The following is a 13,412-nucleotide window of genomic DNA, read 5'->3' as shown; positions in this document are numbered from 1 at the left end:
GTTCTCTACCTTCTACCCTTCTGATTCTTTCCCCAATTCCACTGTCTGGGTAGTGAGCAAATGGCTGCGTGAGCCATCAGCTGGGCTTAAACCATAATACACACCTAAAAAGAGATGGATTTACCAAATCCACAACTGGTAGTCCTTCCTCTCCACCATATTTCCAATGGTAAGCTCAGGTTTTGCCACAGGACCTTAGAGTAGCTGTTTAACCATAACTAAATTACTATACATGCTAAAGAGAGGGGGAAAAAAAAAAAAAAGAAAAATATTAAATATTCTCCAGCTCAAGAAACAGTAAGTTTGCAGAAAAGGGGGAAAAAAAAAAAAAACCAAAAAAAACCCAAACAAAAAAAAATCCCCAAAATCAACAACAACAACAAAACCACCATCAAACCAAAAACACAAACAACCAACCACCAAACCTGAAAACCAAAAACCAAAATGACACAGCCACAAAGCCATTAAGTTTAACCAACTGCCTCACTGGACTTGGTAACAACAGTCCTATGGGAGATGATCCAGATAAAACACCATGATCTTAATCCATTATTTCTTAGTGAAAATAAAAGCCAGTGTGATATACTCCACCATCACTATAATCCCACTTTGCTCAACTTAAACTAATAGAAATACTTTTTCTTTCCTATGGCCTACTACTAGTTACAGACAAGTATTCTTACTCACCTACCCAAAACCACGCTTTTTAGAAGAATCAGTGCTGCCAAGAGTTGACAGACACACCATTATTTTCAGAAACAGGTTTTCCACTAACCTCCTCTCTGTTTGGATGACAGACTGTCCTCGTACACCCTCCAATAAGAGGATTTCTGGAGAGCAAGAGTGCATGTGAGGTTGACTTCTGGGGATGACAAGAAATCAAAGGAGTACTGCACACCCCAAAATGGCTTGTAGAAATTTATATATCACTCTATTGCAAAGTGAATGTGTAAGAGAGCTGGAATAAAAGCATGATACATTCACTGCATCACAACAAAAAATACCATTGCTACTAATAAAATACATTATCTTGCCTTAGTATGGGTAACAGCATTACCTCCTTACTCCTGAATAAGATGACAAGCAAGTCTTTACTCACTTAATAAGAAAACTTTACCATTAGCACTTGGTGTTTGGGCATAAATCCACATGTCTGTGATATTTACGTACTGTTGACTGAGCAGAAACCTTTATTTTGAACCTGAGAGGCTTAGAAAAGCAGGAGAAATTTTCAGCTCTCACAAATTCTCACATTTCTGACTATTTAAGCAGACACTTGACTAACTGTGGCACACAGGTCTTGGACATGTCCAGGCTCTAATCAGAACACATACTAACAGCAATGTTAGTCCAACTCTCAGACTACTTCTCAAGTCTCTAGCTGCACAGTTTTGGTCTCTTTTCAAAATGAGATCCACCATTTTTCAAAATGGTGATCCACCATTTCTGTTCCTTCTAATAAAATAGTGTTTCTATTAATCCAGAAGAAACAGCATTTGTTAAAATTACTGCCCACCAGATGGGCATAGTGTGCTGTATTCCTGTCAGCCTGTCACCAACAACTGTGATCTTATCTCTGCCTCCTGTGCTGGTGTCACACAGGAAAAGAAAGACGCACTAGTTGCAATAGCAAGGAATAGCAAGGAAGGTTTCAAGAAAGCCAGACTAGTTGCAATAGCACGGAAAGTTTCAAATATGTCCTTATGGTCAGGCAAGTTATGGGAGATTTACTTAAGACAGGAGGCACAAGATCAGACATGTCTATCACCTACTCCTATGTTGAGTCATTCTGGTCCATGCTGCTAAGTCAAGAATAGTCTGCCAAGAAGCAACTAAGATCCTTTTCTCTTTCAACACACAACTACTTTGCCAAGAGAGGGGCCTAGCAAGAACCTTTATCCAAGCCAAGGCATCAACTTCTGGCAGTTTCAACAAGCTCATCAGGTCCAGAAGTTTTTCCAAGCACACTGACACCACTATGTCAGCAAAAAAAGAACAAACATTCACAGAACCAAACGTGTTTCCACAAAGTCATAGCTCTCACACAGATTGACTGGAACTGCAAGAAGAAAACCATACCCCTTTAAGCTTATATATGAAACAGAACTGTCTTTCCATGTGGGCTGTGGAAGCGACAGTTCAGAACTGTCTTTTTTGTGTTGTGAATGGCTCAACCCTGGCGGTCTTCAAGGCTACGATGGACAATGCCTTGAGCAACCTACTCTAGTGGGACGTGTCTCTGCCCTGGGAGGGTCGGGTCTAGATGAACTTTCATGTCCATTCAATCCCTTAACATTATGTGACTCTACAGTGGTTGGCAAAATTTTAGCTACAATTACCAAGGCAACTGCACAATTTACAGTTGTAATGACAGTAACTTCCACTGCTCCAAGAAAAGGCTACATTAAAATATATTGGATGCTAATTCCGACACCAGAATAGCACCAATATACAATCTTCAATATACAAGAGTACCCAAAACCTTAAGAAAAAAGCTAACTCTTCCTTTTGGTTATACTGCTTTCCATTCATATACAAGTAAGCATTTAAATATCACAACCTCATACCCCTCCTCCAAGGAAAAAAAACCAAACTAAAAACAAAAAACCCCAAACAAACAAAAACAACCAAAAACTAAACCAAACCTCAGAAAAGAAGCAAAAGCAAAATTTACTTCCCTTTTAAAATTCACTTCATAGGTACATAGTTTTCCCCACTTACATCAGCTCTGCTTCCCTAAGAGGCACATGGTGCTTTCTACAGTGACCCCACCTCTTCCCATATCTTCTGTACCTTTTATCTCTTGCTCTGAGGAGAAACAGCTCACATGTTAATAATGATCAATATAGAAGAAGAAAATTTAATTGGAATATTGTATACTCTTTTTTCCCCCTCCACTAAATCAATAAAGACTCAGGGTTTTTTTTACCTAATCAGCTTTCAAATTTGGTTGCAGTCAACCAAGGAACGCAAATGCATGACTCTAGGAAGCAAGTAAGAAATGGAAAAACTCAAAAAATAAAAGCAAGACACCTCAGGACAACATAGGTAGTATAAATTTGGAGTACACGTCCTTATTTTGAATAGTAGTCACAAGGAAACACAGCATCTCTCAAGGAAACAAAATCATACAAGTCAGATGAGGATGTTTAAAAAAAATTATCCTTCAAGAGAGAAAGCACCCCTACTACTTCTTCCCAATTCCGTATTTCTAACACAATCTTAAAAACACAAAGTTTTTAAGGCACCACAATAGCTTGCTTCCAGTTTCTCAAAGTCTCTGTGGAAATGAAGCTACCACCAGCTCTCACCACAGAGACTGCTGAAGAACCCTCAGCATAAACATGAGCAAGAAAATAGCCAGTGCTGCACATTCTATAATTTATTCTAAAGTGCATTATTATATTAAGCTACTGATGTAAAGAAGCCTACCACTAGGAAGTTCTTTAATCATAAGTGCAGCAGCTGCTGCAGCAGTGGATGAAACTCTTGAGTACTTAAACCAAGTACTAACCGGCTTTTGAATTAAAGACGATGCTGGTTTCATTTGAAATTAGCTCTGAAGATAAACTGTCCAGGCTGGTAAAGCCAGCCTATACAGTGTTTATCCCTGCTTGGGCAGTTCAAGAGAGTACAACATGCATCATAAGACCTTCATTACCTAAATTTTCCTTAATAGCTTAGTTTAGAGATGAGGCACAGATTAGCTGAATTGGCCAAGCTGTCCTTAATACAAGCCTGTCATGGCTTGTACCTACAACTAAGCCAGCAACTAAATGCCATGCAGATGCCCTCTCACCCCATCACACCTCGCATTCCCCACCCCATCCCCCAGGCAGGGCTGTGCTTCAACCCTGAGGCAGTCAGTTCCAGGTGTACTTGACACCTCTCCAAGTGAAAGTGAAGTGTGGCCTACACTCTGCTGCCAAAGGCATTGAGAAAAATGCACTAACAATATCAGTTGTGGCACCACTAGGCTGCCTTTGATTCCAGCTGTTATTGAAGTCCCAGCATGTCCAGTACAGCAGCACTCAGAGATGGCAGGACTTCATCAGGCCACAAGAGTCTACTGTCAGATGCCACTCTCCCTTTGACTTGACTGCTTATATGGTACTATCTGATGGTAAGTGGGTCATGCTGATCACTCCTTGGCTCTGGAGTTGACTCATCAGCTTCTGGGTGAGAATCATGGTCTCTGCTGGTGCTAGACAGAGACACCAAAAGGCCACTGTTACCCTTTAGGCCCTTGAAATGTACTCTCCTGAGGTAGCCTGTGCCAAGGATGCACAGGGCCATCAAAGTAAGTTGCTTTTGCCACTCATTCCCTGTCAGGCACACTTCTGCCTCCAACAGTCAGCTACTGGGATGCCCTTGTGACTCCGAAAGTACAAATGGGTTTGTTATAGCTTGACTCTGCACTGCTGTCTGTTAGAGCCTTATATACACCCATGGATCTGACATGATAGGTCATCAGATCCACAGAGTCTAATAAACATGACTGTCCCTCTCCTCTACCTAGCTGGAGCAGGGCCCTTCCACTCCTGGTCACTGGACTGTCCACTTACTTCATATAAAGAAAATGAGATTAGAATTTCTTTCCAAAAAATCAGGAGTAAGAGAAGACCTTCCACTCTGGTAAACCGCCCACTGGAGACTGCAAGAACAACTTTCCTGGTAAAAAAAACATTTGGGATTGTTTTTCTCTACAACTCAGGTACCAATGTCTCTAGGGTTGAAGGCAGGTTGTCTATCCCACTTTCTCATGTCTGCTCTGTGATCCCTCAGATAAAAACACAGAGGAACCCACAGTGTCTACCCTCTACATCCTCCCTCTTGAGCAAAGAACACTTACTCTTAATAGCAGATACTGGGCGATACAGATGGGAAGTAGGATCTGTCTTTTTTATTTGTTGCTGGAACTTCTGAAACAGTTTTTCCCATTTCTCAGTGTTTCTACAGCAAAGTCCATAGGAACTCAGTATTGCCATATCTGACAAGCCACTTTGCCCACCACCACTGCCTCTTTGTCTCTTCAGCTACCCAGCTTTGTCTCATTACCATCAATAAACTGGCACACAACAATGGTGCGTGGTGTGCTCCACTCATATTACCACCCCTGTGGGTCATGCACACTGGATTTCACCTGGATCTGCGAGCAACTGCACATTGTTTTGGTCACAGTAAATTACCTCTATCATGGCTGATTCCCTTGGGTACTGGACATGGTGGGTCCACTAGTCTGGGTGGCATGTAACATTTCCCTTGATACCTCTCCTTCACACTTGACAGGAGTCACCTCCAGAGGCTGATGACTTGTATTCTTTTCTTAACTGCCTTGATAATGCCCCCTTCTGCAGAAAGAAATCCCAACTGCTTCTTTACTCTAAAATTCCAGGCTACTTGCCCTGTTACTGCAGCACCAAAGCAGGCAGGTAACAATGTGCTCATCTAGAGGATGGGTGAAGTCTCTTCACACGTTCCAGTTCCACAGTTCACTCAGAGATAAGGTATTGAATTGTTGTCTCTTTTCTGTCGTTTTCCCCTGCTCTTGCAATAGCCCTGCTTCACCCTACTTTACTATAAGCTGACTTCTGTGTCCATTTCTTCTTGCTTATATGAATGACTGATACCTGTAAGGGTTGCTCCAGCTGCAGTGCCCATCAATGGAGTTAGAGCCTGTCACCTTCTTGACACATTTAAAGACCTCCTCTTCCTCTGATGGTACTGAGTAAGACTTTCCCTTCATGAAGCCATACTTGCTCTGACTGATACATGCATTGTATTTGGATGTTTTTCAGTAATTCCCAGAATAATCTTTTCCACACTTTTACTGGTCACTGAAGTGAGACTGAGTAGTTTCCAGGAACACAATTGAGAGTCCCTTCTCTTCAGAATATGCTAGCCAGATTGTAATTGACTGGGTCCTCTCCAGATTCCCAAGACCATTCAAAAATCATTGAAAGAGATCTTGTGATGAATGACATCATCCAACTCTTTTGAGTACTCTTGGATGAATCCCATCAGGCTCCACAGACTTCTGGGGATCCAGCTACTTTTTCATCCTCATAGCCATGGTTCTCCAGCTTAGGGTGCTGGGACACGCTTAGCCCATTTTCAGTGTTGACAAGAGAGGCAAAGAAAGCGTTACACATCTCTGCCTTGTCTATGTCCCTGCTTGTGAAGTGATCATCCTCATCCTGTAATGGGCCAATGTTATTTCTGCACTGCCTTTTGCTACTGATGTATCAAAGGACAAAACCTTTGTTCTGACAGTCCTGGCCATCTTCAACTCTAGCTGAGCTTTGAAGACACAGATTTACTCCTTACAATGGGGAGCAGCATCTCTGTATTCTTTCTATGTCACTAATACAACAAATGCTTTTAACAATTTTTTCTAACATGTTCTAGTCAGATTTGTTATTACCTGAACTCATTATGCCTCCTATTTGACACAAGAAAAAGACTGTCCTGGTTTAACACCAGTCAGCAACCAAGTATCACATAGCCACTCATTTGTTCTCCTCTCTTGCCAGTGAGACTGGAATAAGATTGGGCAGAAAAGGTAAAATCCATGGGTTGAGACAAAGTTTAATAACAGAAATAAAGTAAAATTAATAATAATAACAACAGTATAGAAAGGGGGAAAGAGAAGGGAATAAAAACCCAAGAGGAAGAAGTAATCCACAATACAATTTCTCCCTGCTGCTGACTGATACCCAGACAGTCCCCAGACAGTGACTGGCCCCTCCCAGCCAATTCCCCCCAGCTTATATATTGGGCATGATGTTCAAGGGTATGGAATATACAGGCCACCCACGCTGGCCATGGTCCCTCACAGATTCTTGTGCACCTGGTTGCTGGCAGCGCATGAGACATTGAGAAAGTTTTTGGTTTAGGGTAAGCACTACTTCACAGCACAGAAATCAGTTATTCAAAGGATGCTCATACTAAATCCAAAACACAGCATTGCACCAATTAACTCTATCCCAGCCAAAGTCAGGACAAAACCTCAGAGTCTACCACAGCAAGGGCACCAAATCACCTTCAGATCCATAAATAATCCTTAGTCCAGCTCCCTTCAGCCAAGCAAGGAATTATTTTATCATCTAAATGCTTCTTGATCATAAACCCTTCTGTCTAGCCACAACGTTCAGATGCACAAGGACCTCAATTGGGTTTGTGGGTTAATTTTTTTTAATTGATAGGGAATCCCCAAGTAACCAACTAAGCTGGCTTTAAGACTTTGAAAAACCAGGGCAGCAAAGAGTGAACTTAATGGGAAGAAGATCTGGACCGCTATTTTAAGTAATCTTTTGACAGTTGGGGGGGGTAATGGGAAAAGGGAGAATGTGGAGAAGAATTAAAGTTTTGCTTGAAGACTGTCCAGTGGCTGGGAATGCTGCTTTGCCCTTAACATCTAGGACATATATCTATATATCTGTCCTAGATTTCCAACTCATTCCAAAGGAATACCAGTGTGAATTATTTTAGGGGGTGAATTCAGTGTCATACAACGGTTTAAGTGTTGATGGTATATCAGGTTTGAGTTTCAGGTTTTCACAACGGGCCACACCACAGGTGAACACTTTGATCACATAGTAATCAGGAAACTGCTTCCTAGTAGAGAATGACCACAAACACACTTCAACACCACAGAAGCAACACTGTACTCAGGAAAATCCTGGGTTTAACAGCTATTTGTTTTCCCACATGGCATACCCATAACACTGTCTTATTTATACAGCCTCTTAGTCTTAGGTCTCTGGTTTCTCTTGGTGGGTTTCTTTTCTTTTAAATAAAAAAATATCAATGGACTAATACACTTATGGTAGTAAAAATAAAAAAAAAAAAATCCAAAGCTTTATTTACACTTCATGCCGTTTTCTCACTGTTCCCTCCAAAAAGCCACAGCTGCAGCCAATGAGACAAAAATTAGGGGGGGGGGGGGTAGGAAATGAAAAAAAGAAAAAGGAAAAAAACAAACAAAAAACAACCCCCAAATGAACAAAAACTTCATGGTATCTGGCACTTCCTTGAGCTGCAGGAAGCATCAGGAAAAGTACAAATTCTATTCACGGACAGACTACAGCAGGGGCAGCTACCTGGTACCTTATGCTTGGACTTTAGAAGAAGGTTTCTGGCTGGTCTATGTCCTGGTCTATGTTTAAGTAGGAAACAACTTCAAGGTTTAGCTTAACATATTCCTCTTCAAAACTTCAGGGGAGAAGAAGCATTCAAAAGTCCCTGCAAAGCAAAATTCTATGCTAAAAGCTATGTTCATATAGTACTAAGCATGCACACTTAAATCAGGAAGCAGAGCTCCCATCTGCCATGTTCTATGTAAACAATACTATTTAGATGCATGTAGCTCATAAAAAAAAGTCTTATAGAGGTGTTCTGCTACCTCTATCACAGCCAGTGCAAAGACCAAAAACAAAGCTAAGGCACTTAAAAAAAATACCACGTGCACAAAATCACAACAAGCTTATTAGTAAAGAGACTATACTGAACATATACTGTCTACACTGACTGGGCAAAGACAGTCTACAGTGATCTAGATAATTTTTATTACAAAAGCAGTGACCATCCCCAAGATAACCATGTGCCCTCTCCTCCTGAACTCTGGAATCTGACCAGGAAAAATCGAAGTACTTTCTACATTACCACTACAGGTCTGTTTCAGACTCCAAAGAATCAAGCACTAAGCAAATCAGACATGCAAAAAGCATGGGGTCTTTAAGGGTTATACTGAGAAAACTAGACTTTTTGCAAGGTATTGCTCAAATAACACCTCTTTCATGGGCTTTTATGCCTACCTTTTCATTTTTTATTTTTTGCATGGCAGCTTCTGTTCCTCAAAAAAAAGCATTAACATTTAACACTAAACTCACTGAAGTATATTCTTTCCTACTGTTCATACAGAACAGCTGGGCTACAACAAAGTTGCTGAATAATACCTGTTTCAACAGCTGTGCATTCCGACTATTTGCTGAGAGAGCTGCAAGAACTAGTTAATACCTTTTTTCTCCCTACTCTGAAAAAAAAAAAATCTCAGCTTCACAGAGATGACTTTATCATTTTGCTGTGATTCACTCTGGTATACAATGGAATTCAAGCATTTCACATTCTGTTCACTGCTGTCACATATAACCTTAGGAAGTAAAAACCTTCACAGCATGCTCTGAAACACAGGCTAATATATATTCCCATTCCCTAACCAAGAACAAGCTAGTTCCACTGAACTACATAGCATATCAAATCCCACGTAGACATTAGTCACTTGCCACATCGTACAAAACACTGCCACACCTCAAACACTGGGCACGGAAAAAAGACCAAACGTATTAAGTACTCATTCATAAAGCGTCTTGAGCAAAATTTGGGCAGACTTGCCTTGCCAACCTTCCGGAAGAAGCTACTGGATGCATGCAACGCTGAAATCGTTCAGTCTAGACTGTGCAGTCAAAAATCAAGTCTATAGTCCCACAAGCACCTGCCAGACTGCATGTATCTGTGTATCTGGGTATCTGCACGCTCCAGTTAAAACTGCCTCAGTTTGGCTGTACCATTGTCAAAAGCTCATCTAGGACAACACTTTCCAATCACCAGTTTCTGAGAGGTGTTGTCAAGGAATCCTGCTACCGTGTTCTCTTACACTGACGGTGTAACAAGGAAAATCTTCAAGTTCAAGGGATCGTTTGAAGGGATTTCTGTCTGGGCTGTTTGAAGGACCTTTAATAAAACAACGCCGAAATTATAAACGCATCTTACACAAACTACAGTTCTGACCAACTGCATCTCCCAGGTAGAGAAAGTGCCCATGGAAGACCCCAAGGACCCGGGGCCCCCTCGGACGCCCCGAGAGCGCGGCCTCGGCCAGTGTGCCCAGCGGGGCTGCCCGCACACCTGGCCCCGGGCGCGCCGGGAGGGACGCACACCGCAGCGGCGGCGCGGCACGCTCGCACAGAGCGGAGCAGGAGCTGGGGTTAAAGAAAAAAATAAAGATTAAAAAAAAAAAAAAAACAGGAAAGAAAGAAAAAAATATAAGGGAAAAAGAAAAAAAAAGCAAATGAGGGGGATGCGGCGAGGAGCCGCTTGCGGCCCCGCTGCCGGGACAACTCTCCCCAACTCCAGGCGACAGACTCGCCCCTAGACCGGCGGTCAGGCCTGCCCCTGTCCTGTCCGGCCGCCCGCCCATCAGCCCCCATCGCGGAGCAGGTGGGCGACCGGGACGGCCGGCGCAGAGAAGCCCCTGCCCACATCACCCCGCCGCCACCGCGCCGGCGGGGACGGCCGCTCGCTGCCCGCACGCCCGGAGCCCCTCGGCAGTAGCCCTCCGTCTACCTCCTCGCCGCCGCCGCCGCTCTCCTCCGTGCCGTTTCCTACGCTCGCCATGTTCCCTCTCCGCTGCCCGCCGCGAGAGATCTCTGCGGCCGCCGCGCGCCGTCCACTGCTCACAGCCCAGCGGCGGTGCCGCCCCACGCCCTTCCCGGCCGCCCCCGCTCGATCCGGCCCGGTCTGCAGGCCGCCCCCGCCACAGCCCGCGCTGCCTCTGGGCCGGGGCGGCCTGGGATGGGCCGGGGTTGCCGGACTCGGGGGCGGTCGGAGAGTGCAGCTGGACAGGTCGGAGGAAGCGGAGCGTCGTCCCAAACTCGTGCCGAAGCCCCCGTCCTTCCCCCGTCCTGCAGCCCCACCTCCAGCCACGCTGCGGCTTCGCGCCACCGTGACCGGCTTCACTGACCGAGGTGCGGCAAAGCTGCTCGCAGTCGTTCCCGCAGTGTCCCCTCCGGTGCATGGGTTACCTGAGCGGCAGCCCGGGCCGGTTCAGCACACCTGAAGCAACGGTGGCGGACTGGCGGTCTGTGCCGGGCGCCAGCAGCATCCTCCGGGATCTGCCGCGCCGCCCGGCCAGCTGCTCCAGGGAAGGGCAGCACGGGCTGTGCTCGTGTGCGGAGGGATCTCGGGGAGCACTGCGTGCAGACCCTGCCACTGCGGTGTTGTCAGTGACCTACGGGTATTCAGTATCTGATGTCTGGGAGAAACTTGCTCGTACAGTCCTTCAGCTACCAGTGGCCCGGCTCTGAGGAAGAACGGCTTCATCAGCATGCTGGCTATCACTCGCAAAGAAAGTTCACAAAGCAGCCACCTTACTGAGAACTCTAGAGTCCCCCACCTCACCTTGTCCTGTCTTTAGTTCACAGTATCATAATGCTCCGTGCTCAAAATGTACCAATTTCTGCTTTTCTGTATTCTGCCAGCTGAAGTCAATGCCAGCTAAAAGGCAGGTAAGGTAGCATGATGCCCACTTCATAGGTTAGTTCTCTGTCACAGCCCTTGTTAAAAATACATATAGTTTTGATAGTCCAGCTTCCATTAGAACCAGAGAGAGATTAACAGAGAAAGGGAATTGAACAGATTCAGCTAACCAGGGGGAAAATACAGGCTAAGAGCTTTTTGCAATATTTGGGAATATAGTCTAGATAGGTCCTTAAGTCTAAGAACAGGGAGAAGTACAGACTTTCAATGTAGACTGACAACTGAAGTGTCTCTACTAATCTTTCATAGACTGCTCTGCAATATCTGCTATTTTTACCTAGCTCAGCTAAGTGGAAAGGGGAGGGGAACCTAGCATAAATACGTTCATCTTTCCTGCAAAATTCAGTTAGGGTACCACAGACACACTGTTCTCCCATTCTCATATTGCACTTGAAAGAGTTTCTTTACTGGCAACTTGTTGGAAGATACTTCAGTGATATTAATATTTTCCAGGATTGAACTGAAGCACATGAAATATACCAGTCTTGCAAAAGCAGAAGACAGGCTCATACATGCTTTGTATTTGACTCACAGCACAGTCATGTCTGCCCACATGTCAGCTCCACCTGAAACCTTTTTTATGCTGTACACAAGAATTATTCTGCAAGTTATCATTCTTTTGAAGACATGATTCTCTTTCTGTTTTTCAACTTCAAAGGTAATCCCTTTGAGGTATCCTTTAGGCTAGAGCAGCATACTACCTCCATTTCAAACCCAGTTTTTAGCCACTATTATTATTTAACAGAATACTGTGGGATATGTATTATATGTGGAGAATAACAATTAATACATATGTTCTGGATGAGAAGTAGTTATGCCATTGAGTGGAAGCCACACTTCTAAGCAGTTATGCACTAGCAACAGAGAATAAAAACTTAGCATGAGCATGATCACTTAAGTTCTTGTAGAAACTGTTAATGTACCGTAGCACCAAAACTTCTAAAGTTAGGCTGGGTAAATCCCATTAATGTGCAGAGATTTAAGTCATGGGTGGTTACTCTCTGTGTGGAAAACGTAGCTCCAGGAGTCAGAGGTATAGTTAATGTACTCAGCAAGCTCAAGATCAAGGACTAGTTCACTACAATTTTGTCAAAATTAGCTCTTGGTGGGTTTAATTTATATTACTATTTATTCATTTATATTACTATTATTCATTTATATTACTATTTCTATTCTCTCTCCCCCCCCAAGTCCTTTAGTTCACTTATACTCTTGGGCAGATTGAGGGTGATATGTATCAATGGCCTTTCTCCAGTCAGAACAAAGATGTGTACTAAAATAATTGTGGAGAAGATGACTGCATCAAATCATGTCTGATCGAGGTAGCTAGGGCATGAAAATTGCTGCTGAAGTCTGAATGCAAGCCCTGGGAATGGTAGAGCCATTACTGAGTTTTGCTTGGTCTTTTCCACAGGCTTGCTTTCACTAAAGGCACAGGCAACAGGCAAGCTTCCACAGTGCTTGATTTCACTGAAGTAATTTAATAATGTAATAATAATCAAAAAGTCAAAAATGACATCTCACAACCACACCCCAGTTGGCTTTAATCAAGTTTAATAATTCCTCCGCTTCTCACTTGAAATGTAAGTGTTAAATAGAATCCTTGTAAATTCCTCTTACGGTTTTCCATTTGTAAAAACAAAACAAAACCCTCCATTTCTGAAGGAATATGAACAAGGATAATAGGTCTTAATCCTCTGAGAAGCCTGCAGCAGTTCTCAGCCAGCTCTAGTTTCTATCCATTTGACTATAGGTGTCTTGCAGCAAGAATTAAGAAGATTATGAGTTGATTACTAATCTTTCAAAGAGTATTCAGGGAACATTCCAGTGGATGTGTTGAAAGCATTTTGCTGTGATCTGACAGAGGAGGCAAGACCTTGAGAGTCTGTTCTCCTCTGTCAGGTATAGCTGGATATAATTCCCACACAGAAAAAAGCCTGCCTACATCTTCCCCATTTTCACAGCCATAACTTGCCTGCTTTTGTGTGTCAACACTGTTTGGACATTTGATAACTCTTCTAGTGTATCCCTTCACAGTATAGCTTTTCACTGTGAATTTACCTCATTATGAGAATTCATGGGACAATTTGGAAAAA

General features: G+C 43.4%; 1 protein-coding gene across 1 annotated transcript in view; it reads right to left on the bottom strand.

The window, feature by feature from the left end:
* Positions 1–10,539, bottom strand: part of TTC39B (tetratricopeptide repeat domain 39B) — a 78,223-nt gene extending 67,684 nt beyond the window's left edge. Inside the window, exon 1 of the mRNA XM_039729805.1 lies at positions 10,345–10,539. Within this exon, the coding sequence (XP_039585739.1) occupies positions 10,345–10,395 (51 nt within the window). The 5' untranslated portion in view covers positions 10,396–10,539. The remainder of the gene's footprint in view (positions 1–10,344) is intronic.
* Positions 10,540–13,412: the final 2,873 nt, after the last annotated feature.

This window comes from Passer montanus, unplaced genomic scaffold (genome assembly GCF_014805655.1).
Source record: "Passer montanus isolate IOZ18808 unplaced genomic scaffold, ASM1480565v1 scaffold7, whole genome shotgun sequence".
NCBI classification, from domain to species: domain Eukaryota; kingdom Metazoa; phylum Chordata; class Aves; order Passeriformes; family Passeridae; genus Passer; species Passer montanus.
This window is presented reverse-complemented; position numbering and strand designations above follow the sequence as displayed.